Below are 24,355 nucleotides of genomic sequence, written 5' to 3' on the forward strand. Positions count from 1 at the left end.
AGGTGCTCTCTTACCTTTGGGAAGGGGGGTACTCTGTGGTTTTCCTGCAGGAGACCCATACGGATCCGACCACCGAGGACAGCTGGCGGCTGGAGTGGGGGGACGAGGTCTACTTTAGCCACTTCACGATTCGGCAAGCTGGAGTGGCGACCCTCTTCTCCCCCAACCTACAGCCCGAGGTGCTAGGGGTCACTGAGGCCGTGCCGGGCCACCTGCTGCATCTCCGAGTCCGAATGGAGGGGCTCGTGGTCAACCTCGTTAACATCTATGCCCCGACAACAAGCCTGAAGTGGCTGCAATTCTATCAGCGGGTGTCCGACTTCCTTGGCACCCTAGATTCTCACGAGTGCCTAGTCCTGGGAGGGGACTTTAACACCACCGTCGCGGAGCAGGACCGCTCAGGGGCCGAGCTGAGCCCGGCCGCCGCGAACATTCTCCTAGAAATAGTCGAACATCACTCCCTAGTGGACGTCTGGCATGACTACCACCCAGATGACACTTCTACGTTCACCTTTGTCCGGGTGGAGGCCCATCGGTCACACCACTTTCGGTTGGACCGTATTTATTTATCCTGTTTCCATCTTTCATGAGCCCACTCCTCCAACATCCAGCCGGCCCCTTTCCCCGACCACCATCTAGCCACCATAACAGCCTCCCTCCGTGCAGAGAGGCCGGGGCCGGCCTATTGGCACTTTAACAACAGCTTGTTGGAGGATGAGGGCTTAGTGACGTCCTTCCGGGAGTTCTGGCTGGCCTGGCGAGAGCAGTGGCGTGCCTTTCCCTCGGCGTAGCGATGCTGGGATCTCGGGAAGGTGCGCGCCAAGCTCTTCTGCAGTGACTACACCCGGGGCACCAGCCAACGGAGAAATGCAGCGATAAAGCAGTTGGAACGGGAGGTCTTAGAGATGGAGAGGCGTCTGGCCACCAGCCCCGAGTACCCGTTCCTCTGCGAAGCATGCCGGGAGAAGCGGGAGGAGCTCCGGGCCCTCGAGGACCATCGGGCCCGAGGTGCCTTTGTTTGATCTCGCATCTGCCTCCTTTTGGAGATGGATCACGGCTCCCATTTCTTCTACACCCTGGAGAAAACGAGGGACGTCAAGAAACATGTCACCTGCCTTCTAGCAGAAGACGGCACCCCCCTCACGGATCCGGAGGAGATGTGTGGGAGGGCCCGTGACTTCTACACAAGCCTTTTCTCCCCGGATCCGACCGATCCTGGTGCTTGCAGGGTGCTCTGGGAGGAACTCCCCACGCTCAGCGTGGGCGACCGAGACCGACTAGAGCTGCCTCTCACCCTGGCCGAGTTCTCGGAAGCCCTCCATCGCATGCCCACCAAAAAATCTCCGGGCATGGACAGGCTGACCGTGGAGTTCTACTGCGCGTTCTGGGACATCCTTGGCCCAGATCTAGCCACTGTCTGGGCCGAGTCTTTGCAGGGCGGGGTCCTCTCTCTTTCGTGCAGGCGAGCGGTGCTCGCTTTGTTGCCGAAGAAGGGGGACCTCCGCGATTTACGAAATTGGCGCCCCGTCTCGCTCCTTAGCACAGACTACAAAATCGTAGCGAAAGCAATCTCACTGTGGCTAGGATCCGTGATGGCGGACGTGATCTACCCAGACCAGACCTACACTGTCCTGGGCCGCAGCATCTTTGACAACCTATTTCTAGTCCGAGACCTTTTGGAACTCGGGCATAGAGACAGTCTGTCATTCACCCTCCTATCTCTTGATCAGGGGAAGGCGTTCGGTAGAGTGAACCACGGGTACCTCCTGGGCACTGTGCAGGCGTTTGGATTTGGACCTCAGTTTGTGAGTTTTCTCCGGGTGCTGTATGCTTCTGCGGAGTGTCTGGTCAGGCTCAACTGGACCCTGACTGAACCGGTCAGCTTCGGGCGAGGAGTACTGCAGGGGCGCCCCCTCTCGGGCCAGCTGTATGCTCTGGCGATTGAGCCCTTCCTCTGTCTCCTCCGCAGGAGGATGACAGGGTTGGTGCTGCAGGAGCCGGAGCTGTGGCTGTCCTGTCGGCGTACGCCGGTGATGTGCTCCTCGTGGTCCAGGACCCAGGCGACTTGGCGCAGGTGGAGGCTTGCCAGGCCATCTATTCAGCAGCCTCCTCTGCCCGAGTCAACTGGGTCAAGAGCTCTGGCTTGGCGGTGGGGGACTGGCGGCAGGTGAGCTCCCTCCCACCCATGCTTCAGACCATCCGGTGGAGCGCGGGTCCACTGCTCTACCTAGGCGTTTACCTTTCTGCCACGCACCCTTCTCCGCCGGAGAACTGGCAAAATTTAGAAGGCGGGGTGATAGAGCGGATCAGGAAATGGACGAGGCTCCTCCGATGTCTCTCCCTCCGAGGGAGAGCACTGGTGCTTAACCAACTAGTCCTGTCCACACTCTGGTACCAGCTCAACACCCTGGTCCCGGCCCCTGGTTTCCTGACCAACCTCCGGATATCGATTCTAGAGTTCTTTTGGTCAGGAATGCACTGGGCCCCTGTTGGGGTTCTCCATCTACCCCTGAAGGAAGGAGGGCAGGGCCTGAAATGTCTGCACACTCAGGTCCGTGTCTTCCGCCTCCAGGCCCTGCAGAGGCTCCTTTATAGTGCAGGTAGTTCGACGTGGAGCATACTGGCGCATGCCTTCCTGCGCCGCTTCCAAGGGCTCTGATATGACCGGCAGTTCTTTTATCTCTGTCCGAGAGGTTTTCCGCGAGACCTCTCCGGGCTTCCGGTCTTCTACCAGGACCTCCTCCGGACCTGGAAACTGTTTTCAACCACCAGGTCCGTGGCGGCCACCATGGGAGCAGATCTCCTCACGGAGCCCCTGCTACACAACCCCGAGCTTCGTCTGCAGTTGGCGGAGTCCCGCTCAGTGCGCCAGAGTTTGGTCCTGGCGGAAGTCACGAGGGTCGGAGACCTCCTGGACTACGACCGGGGAGACTGGCTGGATCCCCTGACACTCGCTCGGCGCATGGGGCTCTCCAGACCTCGTACCCCCCGTCGCATACTTCAGGAGGTGAAGGCTGCCTTCACGCCCACTGCTCGGGCTTATCTCAACCGAGCCCTGCGCGAGGGCGCACCCCGCCCACCCTCTACCCCAGGCCTGCCGGACCTTTCAATTGGGCCCCTACCCTTTAGATCCCAACAAACCCCTCACCCTTTCACTGCAAGCCGGCTGCACGAACTGCAGCCAGTCAGCTTCCAAATCGCGCCACGGAAACATCTATACACACTCACGCTTCACACCCTTCACGCCCACACCCTGATGTCCCGCCCCAATACAAAGTGGCGGGACCTCCTGCCACTTTTGGAGGGTGAGCAGCCCCGGTGGGCCAGCCTGTATTCCACCTTGGTCCTGAGGCCCGTCGGGGACATTAGTTAGCGGCTCCTTCACAGAGCTCTGAACACGCGCATATTTTTGACGCAGTTCACCCCCATCCCGGATACTTGCCCTTTTTACAACGTGAGGGAAACCCTGGCACACGTATATTTAGAGTGTGCCAGGCTGCAGCCCCTTTTCCGGCTCCTCACGAATATTTTATTATGCTTTTGTCTGCACTTTTCCCCTCAGCTTTTTATCTACACACTCCCCATCCTTGGCCCCACAAAATCACGGGATCTCCTGGTTTACCTCCTCCTAGCCCTAGCTAAAACAGCCATCTATAAAACCAGAGAGGGGAGGCTGGCCAATGAAGCATCCTGCGACTGTAGGGCCGTTTTCCGATCCTCAGTACATTCACGTATCCGGGCGGAGTTCCTCTGGGCAGCATCCACCGACTCCCTTGACGCCTTCGAGGAGCGGTGGGCGCTGTCCAAGGTTCTCTGCTCGGTGACCCCGTCCGGTTGCCTCCGTCTCACCCTTTGATTGAGGGGAAGAGCGAGAGACCCCAGCCCCAGCCGTTGCCGCTGTGGATACCATCATTACTGTCACCTAGGAGGGGTCCTATCATGCGTGGGTGTACATCACCCCACTCCCAAACTGCCCATCCCGCAGCCGTGCCCATCTTGTCGGGCACTCTCAGGAGAGGAATAATTGGTGACACTGGGTGTGACACTAGGTAACTCGAGGGTTTGGAAGACCATGAGTGCCGAGGAAGCCCCCCCGCTCTAGGCCACCAGGTAACTCAGGAGGGTGGAAGACCATGAGTGTCAAGCAAGCCCGCCCCGCTCTGGGCCCAGGCTAGCCTGAACACTTCTCCCTCCTGAAGGCTGCTGTGTCATACCTTGCGTTTGCTTTTGTTTTGTTGCATAGTTTTGCTTTATCCCTTTTGGTGATTCTTTGTAAGTGTTACACAAATAAAACTCTTTTCTGCTTCAAAAAAAAAAAATACTCTCCTGTAGCCCTCTGGCCTGGAGGGAGAAGGAGGGAGAGAGCTGCTGCTCCCGGTGCTGGGACTGCTGCTGCTAGGCCCTGGGCTCTCCCTGCTGCTGTTGCTGCTCCCCTGGCTGGGCCAGATACCCCCTCCCCTTCTCTGCTGCTACCTGGTTGCTGGCCAGCTGCTGGACCCCCCCACCCTTGGGTGCTGCTACTGCTCCAACTGCAGCCCCTTGAGGGGGGGCCTGCTAGCCCGCTCCCCAGAAGGGAGAAGTGAGGGACCCCAGCCCCAGCCGTTGCTGTTGTGGACACCACCACCACCTGAGAGGGGTCCTTTCTGCCTGCCTGGACCACCACCTAGAGTTTCTGTAGCTGCTGCTGCGGAGTCTGGTGCCTGGAGCTGCTGAAGCCCTGAGGAGGAGAAGAAGAGGACCATCTACCAGTGGGGGAGCACCTAGAAACTCTACAGACCACCGTGGAGGGGGCCTTAAGACTGAGTAACTTTTGAACTGTGCTCTTGTGGTGGGGGTCTTGACTGTGTTTGCAAGGACACAGGGGGTGTGGCGTGGAGCTGCCCCCCAATCCATCTGTGTGTCCCCCAACCCCCACCACTACCACCACCGCTGCCCCCTCCACTCCCTCCACTGGCTGTTTACCATCTGCCTCAGCTCCTGCCTCTGGACTTAGCTGCTTGCTTGGCTTGCCACACCCTGATTCCACCATTTGGGCCAGAAGCAGCAGCCAGCCCAAATTGACTTTGTGCAAGTGCACGTGGGTGCAGGTGCCCCCCCCCCAGGACTGCCCACCTCACGGCTTTGCCTCTTGTTACCTGCCCCATTTGCCCTTTGCAGCTTTTGCCCCCCCTTTTGCCCCAGCCCCCCCTTACTAGCTTCAGTTTGTTTGCCTGCCCCCCCACATTTCCCTCTACTGCCTTTGATTGTTTGCCCCACTCCAGCCTCTGAAGCTAGCCCCTTGGTTTCCCTGCCCTAACTCCAGCCCGCTCAGCCCCTTGCTCCGTGCGCCCATGCCCCCTCCCATGCGCTTGTGCAACTCCCCATTTTAGTTTCAACCCTCTTCACTGCACCCCCAATGCTGTTGTATCCCCCCCCAGTGCAGCTAGAGGAGCTGGAATTCCACCCCATGTTGGCGACTGACCCCTAACCCCTGTTTTGTCCCCCTGTCCAGCTCACCCCCTTTGGCGCCCTCCTCCCCTGCCTGCAGCCTAGCGGGGAGGAGTGGTCGACCTGCTTCCCCTTTCCCCTCCTCCTTCTGGTGTCTCCCCTTCCCTCCCTGCTCACGATGGCGGAGGACGAGACGGATGGGGCCCCTCCATCAGCCCCAGCTATCCCTCCACCGCCTGCCCCTCTGTCACCCCCCCAAGCCTCTACCTCCATGCGCTGCGAGAGGAGTTGCGGGAGTTTTTAGAAGACATCCATGGCTCCCGCAACAAGCTACAGCTTGCTTTCTAGTGATGGGGGGACTTTCATCAAATCCTCCGGGCTGCAAGGGCCCTCACTGGGGAGGGTAAAAGGACCAGGAAGCAGGCCACCGCAGCCTACCAGCGGGTCCGCCTCTTCCGTGACTCCTTACTCACCTACAGGGTAGGCCATGGACTGTTGCGAGGCCCGTTGGAAGCCGTGAACGTCCCTGCCGGCGAGGATCCCCCCCAGCCATCCTCATGGCACCTCTTACCATCGCAACGTTGAACACCCGGGGCTGTAGGATGGGTCTCTGCAGGTCCCAGGTGCTCTACTTCTTTTGGGAGGGAGGGTACTCTGTGGTTTTCCTGCAGGAGACCCATACGGATCTGACTGCCGAAGACAGCTGGCGGCTGGATTGGGGGGACAGGGTCTACTTTAGCCATCTCACAGTTCATTCGGCTGGAGTGGCGACCCTGTTCTCCCCCGACCTGCGGCCCGAGGTGCTGGGGGTGGCCGAGGCTGTGCCGGGCCACCTGCTGCACCTCTGGGTCCGTATGGAGGGGCTCGTGGTCAATCTCGTTAACGTCTATGCCCCGACATCGAGCCCGGAGCGGCTTGCAATTCTATCAGCAGGCGTCCGCTTTCCTCGGCACCTTGGATCCTTATGAGTGCCTGGTCCTGGGTGGGGACTTCAACAACGCCCTTGAGGAGCGGAACCGCTCGGGGACCGAGCAGTGCCTGGCCGCAGCACACGTTCTCTGGGAGATAGTCGAACACCACTCTCTGGTGGACTTCTGGCGCAACCACCACCCGGATGACATTTCCACATTCACCTTTGTCCGGGTGGAGGCCCATCGGTCGCGCCACTCCTGGTTGGACCGCATTTATTTATCACATTTCCACCTTTCACGAGCCCACTCCTCCAGCATCTGGAGGGTCCCATTTTCTGACCATCATTTAGCCACCGTGATGGCCTCCCTCTGCGCGGAGAGGCCGGGGCCGGCCTCTTGGCATTTCAACAACAGCTTGTTGGAGGATGTGGGCTTCATGACGTCCTGCTGGGAGTTCTGGCCTGGCGAGGGCAGCGGCATGCCTTTCCCTCGGTGCGGCGGTGGTGGGACCTGGGGAAGGTGTGCGCCCAGCTCTTCTAACGTGACTACACCCGGGGTGCCAGCTGACGGAGGGATGCAGCGATAGAGTAGTTGGAACAGGAGATCTTAGAGCTGGAGAGGCATCTGGTCGCCAGCCCCGAGGATCCGCCCCTCTGCGGAGCGTGCCAGGAGAAGCGAGAGGAGCTCCGGGCCCTCGAGGACCATCAGGGCCGGGGTGTCTTTGTTCGATCCTGCATCCGTCTCCTTCGGGAAATGGATCGTGGCTCCCACTTCTTCTACGCCCTGGAGAAAAGGAGGGGGGCCAAGAAACACGTCACCTGCCTTCTTGCAGAAGACGGCACCCCCCCCTCACGGATCCGGTGGAGATGTGCGGGAGGGCAAGAGCCTTCTATGCAAGCCTTTTCTCCCCGGATCCGACCAATCCTAATGCTTGCAGAGTGCTTTGGGAGGAGCTCCCTACGGTCAGCATGGGCGACCGAGACTGGCTAGAGCTGCCTCTCACTCTGGCCGAGTTCTCGGAAGCCCTCCGTCGCATGCCCACCAATAAATCTCCAGGCATGGACGGGCTGACCGTGGAGTTCTACCGCGTGTTCTGGGACATCCTTGGCCCAGTCCTAGTCACCGTCTGGGCCAAGTATTTGCGGAGTGGGGTCCTCCCTCTTTCGTGCAGGTGAGCCGTGCTCGCCTTATTGCCAAAGAAGGGGGACCTCCGCGATTTACGAAATTGGCATCCCGTCTCGCTCCTCAGCATGGATGACAAAGTCATGGCAAAAGCAATCTCGGTGCGGCTAGGGTCCGTGCTGGTGGACGTGGTCCACCCAGACCAGACCTACACTGTCCTGGGCCGCAGCATCTTTGACAACCTATATCTGGTCTGGGACCTTTTGGAACTTGGGTGTAGGGATGGTCTGTCGTTCGCCCTCCTGTCCTTGGATCAGGAGAAAGCGTTCAACAGGGTGGATCATGGGTATCTCCTGAGCACTCTGCAAGCGTTTGGCTTCAGAACCCAGTTTGTGGGTTTTCTCCGGGAGCTGTACGCCTCCGCAGAGTGTCTGGTCAGGCTCAACTGGACCCTGACTGAACCGGTCAGCTTCGGGCGAGGAGTACGGCAGGGGTGCCCCCTCTCGGGCCAGCTGTATGCTCTGGCGATCAAGCCCTTCCTCTGTCTCTGTTCCTCTGATTAAAGAAGGAACTGCAGCATAAAGACAATTACTATTTATACTGTACATTTCACAGTTAAGTTCCTGTCAGTTATGTATCACCGTGTTATAGGGTTATATAGACTGGTATTGAACCTCCATTTTTACATCCTCTACACCTGAGAGAACCATTTCACCTCTAGTTACAAACATCTTGGGGAATCTCCATCCCATGCCCATTCCAGCAGAATCCCAGACTACCCAACATCAAGCTACAAGATAACTCCCCAAATGAATCTTATTACAATGGATTGAGTGACCTACAAGGTTAAAATCTTTTTAGATTACAGGGGAAGCCCAGGAGCAGTCAGTGTGAAGTTGGAAAGAAAAGAATGGTTCTCCTCTCCCCATGGAGAACTGAAAAGCACTCGTCGGTATAGCACCAGTTAGTCTCACTCAGTAGTATTGGGCCAGATCTTCAGGTGGTGTAAATCTAGCCAGCTCCAATGACTTTTGTATGCTGCAACTTAATTCATGTTGTATGCTGCAACTTAATTGTCTTCTCCAGGACTGCTCATGTGCTTAAAGTCAGGCACGTGCTCACATACCTTGATGAGTCAGGGCCCTAAGCCCTTCTCCTGCATGGTGGCAAGGATCTGTTTGCATGAATCTGATTGCAGGATTGGGGCCTTAATGTATGGACACAAATGTGTATAACCTTCTCTTGACATACTGTATTTATTCCTGTTTTTATTCCTTTTAGGGCAAACACAGAACTCTACTGGAACTGGTAAGAGAACTATTTTTACTTTCCTTACAGAACTGCAACACTTCTCTATGAAATTTGCTTGAACTGTGGTTGTGTTTACTTCCAATAAGACACATGCTTTGTGTGTACAAGTATTATCTTCTAGAGTGTTTAATGCCTTTAGAATCGTCATTTAGAATAGTCAGTGTGAAGTTGGGAAGAAACAAATGGTTCTCCTCTCCCCATGGACAATTGAAAAGCACTCTTTGGTATAGCACCAGTTAGTCTCACTCAGTAGTATTGGGCCAGACCCTCAGGTGGTGTAAATCTAGCCAGCTCCAATGACTTCAATGGAGATACATTGATTTACACCAGCTGAGGATCTGGCTCATGATATTACTTCATAATTTGTTAACATTCCAGAAACATTGTTTTGTTTTTATTGCTTAAATTAAAATCAAATATGATTAATGTTTCCAAATTTTAGTATAAACAAAAATACTGTATATGGAGATAAAGTTGCAAAGTGACAGGTAACATCATAAAACCAATATAATTATAGGTTTTATCACTCTGCTTCACCGACCCCTTTCCTGATCTATGTGCTTCCAGTTCTCAGTTTTCAGTACTGTTTAACAGTGGCACACTTTTGACCTGTGTGCTGATCATGTGAGGCACATAGCCCTGGTCTACACTAGGACTTTAGGTCGAATTTAGCAGCGTTAAATCGATGTAAACCTGCACCCATCCACACGATGAAGCCCTTTATTTCAAATTAAAGGGCTCTTATAATCGATTTCCTTACTCCACCCCTGACAAGTGGATTAGCGCTTAAATCGGCCTTGCCGGGTCAAATTTGGGGTACTGTGGACACAATTCGACGGTATTGGCCTCCGGGAGCTATCCCAGAGTGCTCCATTGTGACTGCTCTGGACAGCACTCTCAACTCAGATGCACAATTGTCTGCCGTTGCTCTGACGCAGGGAGGGGCGACTGACAACATGGCTTACAGGGTTGGCTTACAGGGAATTAAAATCAACAAAGGGGGTGGCTTTACATCAAGGAGTATTTCAGGCAGGACTTCACAGAGGGTTCCAATAAGAAATGGTGCACCTAAGTTATTGTTCTGATTGGAACAAGCAGGTTGGTCTGGCCTCTGATTGATACATGGCTAGATTTACCTCGCTGCACCTTCTCTGTGAGTGATTGCAGTGTGACCTAGAGGAATGAGTCCCCTAGACGGGGGGCAGCAGGGGGAGGGGGGTTGCAAATGAGTACAAAACAAATCTGGTCTATTTCTTGTTTTGATACACTCCATCTATCTTTTACATCTTTGGCTGGCAGCAGACGGTGCAGAAGGACTGCATGCCATCCACATCTCATGGCTGCTCGGCAGAAGATGGTACAAGAGGACTGCTAGCAATCCGTATCGCCTGCCTGCTCACCATAAGATGGTTCAATAGGACTGACTGCAGGACTAAAGAGAATGACCTGATCAAGTCACTCCAAATTTAGTCCCTGAGCCCATGTCTGCCCAGATGCTCCTGATAGACCTCACAGAGGTGACCAGGAGCACCTCGGACATGACGATGACGGCTACCAGTCCTACTGTACCGTCTGCTGCCATAAGGCAATGGGTTGCTGCTGCTGTGTAGCAATGCAGTACCACGTCTGCCAGCACCCAGGAGACATACGGTGACAGTGAGCTGAGCGGGCTCCATGCTTGCCATGGTATGGTGTCTGCACAGGTAACTCAGGAAAAAAGGCGCAAAACGATTGTCTGCCCTTGCTTTCACGGAGGAAGGGAGGGAAGGGGGGCCTGACGACATGTACCCAGACCCACCCATGACAATGTTTTAGCCCCATCAGGCACTGGGATCTCAACCCAGAATTCCAATGGGCAGCAGAGACTGCGGGAACTGTGGGATAGCTACCCACAGTGCAACGCTCCAGAAGTCGACGCTTGCCTCGGTACTGTGGAAGCACTCCGCCGAGTTAATGCACTTAATGCACTTAGAGCATTTTCTGTGGGGACACACACATTCGAATATATAAAACTGATTTCTAAAAAAACGACTTCTATAAATTCGACCTAATTTCGTGGTGTAGACATACCCATAGAGGTCAGTGATTCAGGTGAATCAGCTCCCTTCCAAGTAAATGGCAGGAACTAAAGAGCCTAGAATGCATGTGCTTTTGTATGCTGCAACTTAATTCATTGTCTTCTCCAGGACTACTCGTGCTTAAAGTCAGGCATGTGCTCATATACCTTCATGAGTCAGGTCCCTAAGCCCTTCTCCTTCATGGGGCAAGGATCTGTTTGAATTAATCTGATTGCAGGATTGGGGCCTTAATGTACGGACACAAATGTGTATAACCTTCTCTTGACATACCTTTACATTTAGAATAGTGAGATCACAGGTGAAATAATATAGACTGGTTTAAAAAGGAAGAACCAAATGAACCAATTTGCTTTTGTCTGAATTTGTGATTTACATGTATTTCACTGAACATATCTCATTCATTTAACATATTAATTTAGATTGTAAGTTCTTCAGAGCAGGGACTGTGTCTTTGTTATGTGTTGGTACAGTGCCTTGCAAAATGGAGCCTTGGCCTCCAGGCATGACTGTAATACAAATAATTAATAAAAATAGTAGAATATGGTAGGATTTGAATTGTGTGTGCTAGTTTAGACAGAAAATGTGTTCATAATTGTTTGGTTTTGTTACTTCCAGATACTGTTTCCACATTTATCTGACCTAGCAGAGGAGTTAAACTTTTACAAAAATTACAGAAGACCCCCAATAGAATTAAAAGAACAATCCAAAGCCCACTGAAGTCAGCTGAAGTCTTTCCACTGAATTCACTGGCTTGGGACCAGATCTATACAGTAAAAAAACAGTAATATAAATATAGCACAAATAAGAGAATTCAGGTTTTTCATCCTATAATAGCACTTTACCACACACTTACAAAATCATATTATCTTTATCTGCAAACAAAGAGTTAAGAGGTCACAGCTCAGAATGAGAGAGAGGACAGTGAAACTGGGGCTGAAGGCAAAGAAACACTATAGGGAGACTGAAATAGCCGTAGAATAGTACAGTGAGAGGTACCAATGTGCACTTTGGACATGCAGAACAGACATGCCAAACCAGCGGAAAAAACACAGAAATAGGGCTTGTTTTTGGCTTAATTGGCTTGTGAGTTGGTTGTTGGCTAGTTTTTGGCTTGTAGCTTGTTTCGCATGTAGCTTGTTGCTTCTTTTTTTTGATCGGCTCCCGGCAAGCAGGGGCAAGATGGGCAAAGCGGGGGTGAGTCAGTGGTGCACAGCCGGCCCATCACAGTCCCAGACTGCACGCCGGGGGGATCTAGTCACATAGACTGTCGGGGTTCTTAGGGATTGGCTTGTTTTGGCCTTGTTTTAAAATGGGATTAGCTTGATTTTTGGCTTATTGTGAAAGTCAGGGTGCTTATTTACCACGTGAAAGTTGCCAACTGTGATGCAGAAGATGAAAAACAGACAACAGAATTGGACAAAAGTGGAACCAAGATACCAAATCACTTGAAATTAAAAAAAAAATAGCAGTCAGCTTAGAAGTTATGGTTTATTGTTAGATAAAACCTGGTTTATTTATTTTTTCTTTTGTGAAGCAATGATGACATCCAGTGGTCCTTTAGGTTATTTATAGATATATATGGTATATATTACATACAGGTATTTCAAGAGATGAATTTTAGCTTCCATTTCCCTATTCAAAGAGTCAAAGTAATGAATACTGATTACATGACATTTTTGGACATACATTTATTCATAACTTCTTTCAAACCAGTCTAAAGAATATGAATCAACTGAGACTCCCGGGTAAGATTATATATCTCTGAGAGTGCTGTGTGGTGGTTAGATCAGGAGACTGAGAGTAAGGATTCCCAACTTCTGTTCTTTGGCTTTGCCACTGACTGGGATGTATGACCTTGTGCACAGTTGTACAATGTCTATATAAGTATTTACCAACAGAATCTGATCCTTACTGAGTTATTCAAGTGAATTGGGACAGTAGATTAGTTTTTACATTGGTTTTATACATAAGAGAATATTAGAGGCTAATAGTGACACTTATATTATTGTTTTGGAATAGTTATTAAAATTACAAGGGTAAACCTCTCTCTCTCTTTCTGAATGACAATGATCATTTCATAAAACACAAAGCACCTGAATCTACAGGGGGCTGAGCAACCTCAGCTACCATCAAAAATCAACTAGCTTTATCCTGATCCTATGAAGCCAATGGAAGTCTCACCTTTGACTTTAGCTGCAGCAGTGTCAGGCCCAGTGAGAACCGAGGGCATTGAACACTTCAGGTTCTCAACTCATAGATGCTTTACAACTCTGGTGTCTTTTCTTATAGAATGCATGTTTCTACTTTTGCTTTTGGCCTTATATATAAGAAACAAAATGAAATTGCATAACTGCCTAAAATATATGGTCTCAGTTTTCCTTCTTTTAACATTATCCATTCAGAAATAGATACCTTGTTTACGTGTGACTTTGTTGTCATTGTCTGTGCATGATATATTAGGAAGCACTAACAGAACTATTGTACTTCCTTACTACAGGCACCATTCCACCAAGCAGCACAAACCTCAGCACTCATGCAGACTCAAACTCTTCCTTCGGATCCAGCAATCAGCCACACAGCAGCACTGCTGCCCTTACTTCACTCACTCCTGCTACCACCACATATAAACCATCAGGTTTGCTGTATTCCTTTAGATTTCCCAGGTTGGCAATAAGACAATTGCTTGAGCTGTACATGGAGAAAATTGTGTAGTTTGGCAGTTTATCACACTTACTGCTCAACAAACTGAAAATGTTCCTAAGCTTCACAACTGATGCAAGAGCACAAGGTGTTCCTGTGTTTTATTTCCAGAATATGACCTGAACTTACAGTCATTATTCAGGCAAAATTCTTTATGCAGTCAATGAGAGTTTTGCCAAAGCAAGAGCTGCAGGAACTGGCCCAATACAGAACTGATAAAACAAACAGTGAGTGGTTTCTAAGCCCTGGTCTACACTAGGACTTTAGGTCGAATTTAGCAGCGTTAAGTCGATGTAAACCTGCACCCGTCCACACGATGAAGCCCTTTATTTCGAATTAAAGGGCTCTTAAAATCGATTTCCTTACTCCACCCCTGACAAGTGGATTAGCGCTTAAATCAGCCTTGCCGGGTCGAATTTGGGGTACTGTGGACACAATTCGACGGTATTGGCCTCCGGGAGCTATCCCAGAGTGCTCCATTGTGACTGCTCTGGACAGCACTCTCAACTCAGATGCATGATTGTCTGCCATTGCTCTGACGCAGGGAGGGGCGACTGATGACACGGCTTACAGGGTTGGCTTACAGGGAGTTAAAATCAACAAAGGGGGTGGCTTTACATCAAGGAGTATTTCAGGCAGGACTTCACGGAGGGTTCCAATAAGAAATGGTGCACCTAAGTTATTGTTCTGATTGGAACAAGCAGATTGGTCTGGCCTCTGATTGATACATGGCTAGATTTACCTAGCTGCACCTTCTCTGTGAGTGACTGCAGTGTGACCTAGAGGAATGAGTCCCCTAGACGGGGGGCGAGGGGGTTGCAAATGAGTACAAAACAAATCTGGTCTATTTCTTGTTTTGATACACTCCATCTATCTTTTACATCTTTGACTGGCAGCAGACGGTGCAGAAGGACTGTATGCCATCCACATCTCATGGCTACTCGGCAGAAGATGGTACAACAGGACTGCTAGCCATCCTCATCTCTTGCCTGCCCGGCAGAAGATGGTACAAGAGGACTGCTAGCAATCCGTATCGCCTGCCTGCTCACCATAAGATGGTTCAATAGGACTGACTGCAGGACTAAAGAGAATGACCTGATCAAGTCACTCCAAATTTAGTCCCTGAGCCCATGTCTGCCCAGGCGCTCCTGATCGACCTCACACAGGCGACCAGGAGCACCTCGGACATGACGATGACGGTTACCAGTCCTACTGTACCGTCTGCTGCCATAAGGCAATGGGTTGCTGCTGCTGTGTAGCAATGCAGTACCACGTCTGCCAGCACCCAGGAGACATACAGTGACGGTTACCTGAGCGGGCTCCATGCTTGCCGTGGTATGGCGTCTGCACAGGTAACTCAAGAAAAAAGGCGCAAAACAATTGTCTGCCCTTTCTTTCACGGAGGGAGGGAGGGAACGGGGGCCTGACGATATGTACCCAGAACCACCCACGACAATGTTTTAGCCCCATCAGGCATTGGGATCTCAACCCAGAATTCCAATGGACAGCGGAGACTGCGGGAACTGTGGGATAGCTACCCACAGTGCAACACTCCGGAAGTCGACGCTTGCCTCGGTACTGTGGAAGCACTCCTCCGAGTTAATGCACTTAGAGCATTTTCTGTGGGGACACACACACTAGAATATATAAAACCGATTTCTAAAAAACTGACTTCTATAAATTCGACCTAATTTCGTAGTGTAGACATACCCTAAGCAATGAAATAAATACCAAGGCACGGTAGGTAGCATACCTGACCTGGCAAACACATACTGCTGAGGGTAGTGTTTACACCATGAGGAGTATCTTGGGTGTAAGCACTATGCTTAGTAGCATTTGTGGAATTGTGCCTAATGATAAGAACTATGGGCAAAGCTATATTCACACAATGGGATAAAACCTACAGCCCTTATTCAGGCAAAGCTTCTGTTGACTTCATTATGGCCCATATATTTGAGAACTGATTGACATATAAAAGAGTCCTGATATTGTGAATTCTAGTTAAAGATTCTTGTTTTGTTCTTTAATGGAAATACTAACACAACCTTACTTGCAGCTCTGTTCAATCTTTTGGTAAGATAATTACAAGAAGAAAGTACATAGTCCAAGACGTTTATGATATGATTACATGAAACAATGAACTCACTTTTTAATACTAATTTGTTCTGTCCTTGCAGATGCTTCCAATTCGCAACACTCCCACACCACCTCACCATCCGTGAACCATACTCCAACCAGCACTCAAGCAAGCATTTCTCAGCCTTCCTCAAACACCACTTTGACTACTTCCACTCTCACAACAGGTGACAAACCTGCACACAGTTCTGGCAATCCTAACACTGCATGCATGGGAAATGTGTTAGAATGAGGGCACTGAAGTGACTTTGAGTATTTTTTTGAAACCTAACAAGTGATTTATTCTACAGATGCAACTGCAGAAAATTGCATTAAACTAAAATCTCTTAGGATGCTTACTACTCCTAATGTAATAGTTAACTGATGTAAAAGAGGCCAGATTTATTTCTTGTCAGCCAAGTTAAAAATTAACCTTATTTTCCAAGGAGTAATATAAATCAAGGCGAAACCCTGAACTCCTTATTCAGACAAATCTCCCATGGATATCCAGAGAAGTTTTGCCCAAGTAAAGAAGGAGTGCAGGATCAGTTCCCATAGATTTGTGGATTTGTTTCATGGTTTTAGATGGCTTACAGGTTGTTTCACTAAATAACTAGTCTGCTGGGACTTATGCATGTAAGTAAGACTTATGCATGTAAGTAACTTCAGTCACATAAGTTTACAGACAATGACTCTAATGTAAATTATTCATGCACTTGGATAAATTGCATCCAAGAATTTTAAAAGAGTTGGCTCAGGAGTTCTCCTCAACATCTATGTTAATTTTTAAGGCGCCTTGGAAATCTGGGGAAGTTCCAATAGACTAGAAGAAAACCAATATTGTGCCAAAGGCAAATGGGATCACCCCAGGTTAAAGTAGGCTAGTTGACTTGATGTTAATCCCAGGCAATCTAATGGAATGGCTGATATGGAACTCAATCAATAAAGAGTTCAAGTATAGAGATATAATTAATACCAATCAAGATGATTTTCATGGAAAGTAAGTCCTGTCAAGTTAACTTAATATTGTTATTTGCCAAGATTGCAAGTTAGGCTGATAACATAACTGTGCTGATAAAATATACTTGGATTTCTGTAAAGTGTTTGACTTAGTACTGTACAACATTCTGATTAAAAAAACTTATCACCGTATAAAATTAATAAAACACATGTTAAATGGGTTAAAAGATGGCTAACTCATAGATCTGCAAACATAATTGTTAATGGGGAATTTTCAACTCAGGAGGGTGTTTGTAACTGGGTCTTGCTAGGATCAGTTCTCTCTCCAATGACATTTAATATTTTTATCAATAATCTGGAAGAAAATATACAATCATTGCTGATAAAGTTTGAAGTTAACACAAAGATTTGTGAGGTGGTAAATAAGGACAAGACAGGTCACCAATGTAAGTAATTTAGATTGCTTGTGTCACGGGGCAAGGCCAGATGGCTATAGAAAAGTAGTGGGAGATAGATATATTAGCTCCAGGCTAAACAAATCCCTGGTACCAGCTTAAGTGAAATGGAAGCTGCTCCAGGTCAATTAAGACACCAGGGGCCAATTAAGAACTTTCCAGAAGGCAGGGAGAATGCTAGGTTGATTAAGACACCTGAAGCCAATCAGGGGCTGGCTGAAACTAGTTAAAAGCCTCCCACTCAGTCAGGTGGGTGTGCATGTCAGGAGCTGTGGAAGGAAGTTGTGCTGTTGGAGAGGCTGAGTAGTACACACCATATCAGGCACAAGGAAGGACGCCCTGAGGTAAGGGTGAAGTGGAGCTTGAGGAAGTGAGGGCTGCTGTGGGGGAAGTAGCCCAGGGAATTGTACATGTCATGTTTCTAAAAGGTCAGCTACCATGGCTGATACTATTAGGGTCCCTGGGCTGGAGCCCGGAGTAGAGGGTGGGCCCGGGCTCCTCCCCCCGACCTTTGCCCCCGATTAATCACTGAGACTGCGAGACAACAGAGACTGTGCAAGGAAGGATAATTTCTCCTCACCTCCCTTGCTGGCTTATGATGAAAATGGCTCAGTAGACTGTGACCCTTGTCTCTAGAGAAAGAAGGGTTACGTGGAGGGTCACAATGAGCCTCTGAGGCTAGCGAAATCTGCCAGGAAACGCGGGACCCATGGAGACAAGGACAGAGCTTTGTCACAACTGGTGTCAGGAGTGGGACTTCGTTCACAGCGTGGTGGAGGAAAGAGGTTTTAAAAAAAAATGCACTGGGGTTTTGAATTTTTTTGTTTGTTTGTTTGCTTTGTACCACAATGGAGGAGGTGGTAAGAGCTCTGGTACAAGCCACGGCAGCCCAGCAGGAGGTCACCCGAGTTCAGGCAATGGCACAACAGTAGTCTATGCGGCTACAGCAGGAAACCAATCATTTATTGAGGAGCCAGGCTACCCAAGATCGTGCCCTCTTGAGAGAGGTGGTGGACCAGCTGAAGATCCTCACCACCCAGGCCCGGGGGTCCGACGGGACGCGAACCCTGAGGGCCACTGGTTGTCTGCCAAAGATGACGTCAGGAGATGACGTAGAGGCATATCTCCTCTCATTCGAAAGGACTGCTCAGCGTGATGCGTGGTCCCAGGAGCAGTGGGCCAGCATTCTCTCCCCTTTTTTGTGTGGAGAGGCCCAGAAGGCCTACTTTGACTTGCCTGCCACGGATGCCACTGACTATACGCGTCTGAAGGCAGAGATCCTAGCATGATCAGGGATAATGGCAGCGGTAAGGGCCCAGAGGTTCCATGAGTGGAAATACCAGGAGAACAAACCCCCAAGGTCCCAGCTATTTGACCTCATACACCTCGCACAGAAGTGGTTACAGCCTGAGGTGTGCAGGCCGGAGATTTTGGAGATCCTGGTCGTCGACCATTACATGCGGGGACTGCTGCCAGATCTCCACAAATGGGTAGGCCAGAACGATCTGTCCACGTACGACAAGATGATCACACTGGTAGAAAGATGGATGACAGCCAGGGAACTGACCCGACTACCCAAGGAAGGCCCCTTTCGAAGCAAGCACCCAACCCCGACCCTGGAAGGTTGGGCAGCCAAACCCCTGGGGAGTCTTAGGTGAAAGAAGGGGGGCCAAAAACCAGCGGGGAGCTCAGAAGGAAGGGATTAGCCTGAGTGGGGGGAACCCCGGGACTAAACCCCTAATCCCCAGGATAGGGGAGTGATTTAAAGCAATTATAGATATTATGCATGTGGGGAGTGGGGACATATAGCAGCACAATCTCCCAGCACCGAGGAGCCTATGCAATGTAATTTGGGGGATTGGGAGGTCCCATGCTCCCTTTTCCACCTAGCGGGGGTCACATTAGCCCCGCATAATTACACCAGGCCAGTGAGGATAAATGGAGCAGAGACTACAGCGCTTGTGTACTCTGGGAGTGCTATCACCCTCATATCGGGTAAGCTGGTAAAAATAGTCAGCTGCTACGAGCCAAACGTGTAGCAGTGACATGCGTGAATGGGGCCGTGAGCCATTATCCCACCATCTCAGTGGAGATAGAGGTTCAGGGAAACCCCATTGAGGTGACCGTGGGCGTAGTTCCTAAACTTCCATATCCTGTAGTCATTGGGAGGAACTATCCAGGGTTTGATAATTTACTCCCCGCAGAGAGGCTGGAGGGACATGGGGACCCTGAGGACAGCGACTCATCACCGGGGGAATGTCAACCCCCAATTTTCGCTGAGATTTCTCAGGATCTGTTCTCAGCCCCCTGAAAGACCCGGAAGACAAAAAAAGAGAGGAAGGCTGCGAAGGCCTTGGGAACCCGGATCCTGACCCAGGGCCAGAAGACTTCCCTAGTAGGCAGATGGACGCAAACAGCCAACAGAGAAACTTCTACCACAGAAGGTGAGCCAGAAGGTGCCCCCAGCCATGACAGCGGCGAGCCGTTGGAAGAAGCAGAAGTCGGCCCTTGGGAGCTTGGGCAGGTTAGTCCTGGGAGAGAGACTTTTGGGCGGGACCAGGCGAAGGACCCCAGATATTATAACGCCAGGAAAGAGGTGGCCGAGATTGATGGGATACCCGTGGATCGGAAGATCCGGGGTCCCGGACCTTACTTTATAGTGAAGAAAGATCTCCTGTACCGCGTGGTGCAAATGCAGGAGCAAGAGATACAACAACTTCTGGTGCCACAAAAACATCAAAAAGCCATATTGAGTCTCGCCCACAGTCACCTGTTTGGAGGACACCTAGGGGTAGAGAAAACCCAGGCACGGATCCTGTGGAGGTTCTTTTGGCCAGGAGTACATGAAGATGTCCGGCGATACTGCACCTCTTGTCCAGAGTGTCAGTTACATAGCCCTCGCCCACACTTACGGGCTCCTTTGATACCTCTTCCAATAATAGAGATTCCTTTTGAACGGATAGCCATGGATCTGGTAGGGCCCCTAGAGAAGACAGCTTGGGGCCACCAACATGTGCTTGTTGTACTGGACTATGCAACCCGGTACCCAGAAGCTGTTCCCCTGCGCAACACAGCTTCCAAGACAATAGCTAAGGAGCTAGTACAGATCTTTGCCCGGGTTGGGCTACCCAAGGAGATATTGACTGATCAAGGGACACCTTTCATGTCCAAGTTGATGAAAGATCTCTGTTCATTGCTCCATGTACAAGCCCTACGGACCTCTGTATACCACCCGCAAACAGATGGCCTTGTGGAAAGTTTCAATAGGACCCTCAAGGCCATGATCAGGAAAGTGGTGAGCCGGGATGGGAAAGATTGGGATACCCTATTGCCTTAACTCATGTTCGCCATCCGGGAGGTTCCGCAAGCCTCCACGGGTTTCTCTCCGTTCAAACTACTATATGGGCGCCACCCTCAGGGCATATTGGATATAGCCAGAGAAGCCTGGGAAGAGGAGCCAAATCCCGGAAGGAACATAGTTGAGCATGTACTGCAGATGAGAGATCGGATAGCCCGAGTTACGCCCATTGTATGGGAGCACTTGGAGAGAGCACAGGAGACCCAACGAACCCATTATAACCACCAAGCGAAGCTTCGACGGTTCCAACCAGGGGATCGGGTGATGGTACTGGTGCCCACAGCAGAAAGTAAACTGTTGGCCCAGTGGCAGGGACCCTACGAAATAACCGAAGCCGTGGGAGAGGTAAACTACAAGATGCGGCAGCCAGGCTGCTGGAAATTGGAGCAAATTTACCACATCAATCTTCTAAAACCTTGGCACGATTGAGAGGCATGCTTAGTTATGCAGGAGACCCTTCCCCAGGAGGATAACTTACACGAGCAAGTGAGGATATCATCCGACTTGACGCCGATCCAAAAGATCGAGGCAGCCGACATGATTAATAGCAACAGAGATGTGTTCTCTACAAAACCAGGGCAGAAGACTGAGACCTATCACCATATCCGCACGATCCCCAGAGCCAAGGTAACATTGAGACCCTACCGAATCCCAGCAGCCAAAAGAGAAGAAATCAAGGCCGAAGTAAAGAAAATGTTAGAATTAGGGGTTATTGAAGAATCTTACAGTCAGTGGTCCAGTCCAATTGTTCTAGTGCTTAAACCTGACGGTACCATGAGATTCTGTAATGACTTTTGCCGACTGAGTGAAATATCCCAGTTTGATGCATACCCCATACCATGCATCGACGAACTGGTTGACCGACTGGGTAGTGCCTGATTCTTGACTACACTGGATCTGACGAAAGGGTACTGGCAGATTCCTCTGACCAAAGAAGCTAAAGAAAAGACAGCATTCTCCACCCCGGATGGGCTATTCCAGTACACTGTCCTCCCTTTTGGGCTACATGGGGCACCAGCCATATTCCAGTGCCTCATGGATAAGCTGCTGCACCCCCATACTAGTTATGCAGCTGCATACCTAGATGATGTTATCATCTATACGCCAGACTGGGGAACCCACTTGGAGAAAGTTGAGGCAGTACTGCACACCTTAAGGAGGGCTGGCCTCACTGCTTATCCCGCTAAATGCGCCATAGGGCTAGCAGAGGCTAGGTACCTGGGACATATTGTGGGAAGGGGCATAGTGAAGCCCCAAACGAATAAGCTAGAGGCAATTCAAAACTGGCCCCAGCCGACCCGAAAGAAGCAGGTCCTTGCGTTCCTAGGTGTGGTAGGCTACTACCGACGGTTTATTCCCCACTTCGCCACTAGGGCAAGTCCCCTAACGGACCTGGTGAAGGCCCGAGGTCCAGACATGGTAAAGTGGACCAACGCAGCAGAGGGGGCATGTACAGACCTTCGGACGGCCCTCTGTAATGACCCCGTACTCATAGCCCCGGACTTTAACAGGGAATTTATTTTACAGACACTTCCGAGGTGGGGTTGGGAGCAGTTCTGTCGCAAACGGTGGGAGAAGAGGAACACCCGATCCTCTACCTAAGCAGAAAGCTTCTCCCAAGAGAACAGAAATACGCAGTATTCGAGAGAGAATGCCTTGCTGTCAAATGGGCTATGGAGACACTGCGTTATTACCTCTTAGGCCGGCGATTTACTCTTGTGACGGACCATGCACCCCTTCAGTGAATGCAGCGGAATAAGGAAAAGAATGCAAGGGTCACCAGGTGGTTCTTATCCCTCCAACCATTCCAGTTCCGCATACGGCATAGGGCTGGATGCCACCATGGCAATGCTGATGGTCTGTCACGAGCATACTGCCTGGCGTCCCAAGTTGCCCAACTCTATGGTGTTGAGCAGAGGGGGCGGGGGGATATGTGACGGGGCAAGGCCAGATGGCTATAGAAAAGTAGTGGGAGATAGATATATTAGCTCCAGGCTAAACAAATCCCTGGTACCAGCTTAAGTGAAATGGAAGCTGCTCCAGGTCAATTAAGACACCTGGGGACAATTAAGAACTTTCCAGAAGGCAGGGAGAATGCTAGGTTGATTGGGACACCTGAAGCCAATCAGGGGCTGGCTGAAACTAGTTAAAAGCCTCCCACTCAGTCAGGTGGGTGTGCATGTCAGGAGCTGTGGAAGGAAGTTGCGCTGTTGGAGAGGCTGAGTAGTACACACCATATCAGGCACAAGGAAGGACGCCCTGAGGTAAGGGTGAAGTGGAGCTTGAGGAAGTGAGGGCTGCTGTGGGGGAAGTAGCCCAGGGAATTGTACATGTCATGTTTCTAAAAGGTCAGCTACCATGGCTGATACTATTAGGGTCCCTGGGCTGGAGCCCGGAGTAGAGGGTGGGCCCGGGCTCCTCCCCCCGACCTTTGCCCCCTGATTAATCACTGAGACTGGGAGACAACAGAGACTGTGCAAGGAAGGATAATTTCTCCTCACCTCCCTTGCTGGCTTTTGATGAAAATGGCTCAGTAGACTGTGACCCTTGTCTCTAGAGAAGGAAGGGTTATGTGGAGGGTCACAGTGAGCCTCTGAGGCTAGCGAAATCCTCCAGGAAACGCGGGACCCACGGAGGCAAGGACAGAGCTTTGTCACACTTGGTAGACTCGGCTCAATCAACACACATTCTAATGCAGCCAAATACAAGGTTCTAAACATCTAGGAATAAAAAATATATGCTGTAGTTATAAGAATGGGGGAATGTATCCTGGAAATCAGTGACTCAGAAAAAGACTTAGGAGTCATTGTAAACAACTGAGCATGTTGATTAGGGGTATGGTACAGCTTCTGTATGAGGAGAGATTAAAAAGACTGGGACTGTTCATCTTAGAAAAGAGATGACTAAGGGGGGATATAACAGAGGTATGTAAAATCAAGAATGGTGTGGAGAAAGTGAATAAGGAAGTGTTATTTAGCCCTTCACATAACACAAGAACCACGGGACCACCCAGTGAAATTAATAGGCAGCAAGTTTAAAAGAAACATTAGGAAATACTTCATCACACAACACGATCAACCTGTGGAACTCACTGCCGGGGATGTTGTGAATGCCAACAGTATAACTGGGTTCAAAAAGAATGGAGGACAGGTTCGTCAACGGCAATTAGCCAAGATGCTCAGGGACGCAACCCCAAGCTCTGGGTGTCCCTAGACCTCTGAGTGCCAGAAGCTGGGACTGGACAACATGGGATGGATCACTCAATAAATCGCCCTGTTCTGTTTATTCCCTCTGAACCATCTGGCACTGGCCACTGTCAGAAAACAGGATACTGGACTAGATGGACAATTGATCTGACCCAGTATGGCCGTATTCATGTTCTAACATGAGCTTCCAGAACAATATTATGGCAAAAAAGGACTAAGACAATATTTGGATGTATCAAGAAAATATCAAGCGGGAGTAGAGAGGTGATACTGCCTCTGTATCGGGCACTGATGAGATCACTATACTGTGTCCAGTTCTGGGGTCTAAAATTTAAAAAAGATGTTGAAAAATTGGATAAGATAAAGTGAAGAGTTGAACGCCTTACAACAAGAGACTAAAGGATCTCAACCTATTTAGTTAATCAAACACAAGGTTTAGTGGTGACCTGATCACAGTCCGTAATCACGTAGAGAGAGAAGAGATATCTCATATTAGAGTGCTCTTTAATATAGGAGACAAAGGCATAACAATAATCAGTGGCTGGAAGTTGAAGTCAGCAATGTTCAAACTGGAAATAAGGCAAAACTTTTAACAGTGAGATAATCAAACGCAGGAAAAGATTACCAGAAAACATGGTAAATCTTCCATCCCTTGAGTTTTTAAATAGAGCTGGTTGAAATAATTTTTGACTAAACTTTTTTCTTTAAAAAA

At 50.1% G+C, this 24,355-nt stretch overlaps 1 protein-coding gene across 6 annotated transcripts in view; it reads left to right on the plus strand.

The window, feature by feature from the left end:
- The window catches only part of PTPRC (protein tyrosine phosphatase receptor type C), a 156,841-nt gene that overhangs the window by 55,311 nt on the left and 77,175 nt on the right, over positions 1-24,355 (plus strand). For 2 of the 6 annotated variants that reach the window (XM_075131557.1, XM_075131558.1), the window contains 3 exons: positions 8,742-8,768; positions 13,347-13,484; positions 15,727-15,852. In XM_075131557.1, coding sequence (XP_074987658.1) covers positions 8,742-8,768; positions 13,347-13,484; positions 15,727-15,852 — 291 coding nt within the window. The remainder of the gene's footprint in view (positions 1-8,741; positions 8,769-13,346; positions 13,485-15,726; positions 15,853-24,355) is intronic. The other 4 variants (XM_075131559.1, XM_075131560.1, XM_075131561.1 and 1 more) reach the window with 2 other exon arrangements.

Source organism: Caretta caretta, chromosome 8 (genome assembly GCF_965140235.1).
Source record: "Caretta caretta isolate rCarCar2 chromosome 8, rCarCar1.hap1, whole genome shotgun sequence".
In the NCBI taxonomy this organism is placed as follows: Eukaryota; Metazoa; Chordata; order Testudines; family Cheloniidae; genus Caretta; species Caretta caretta.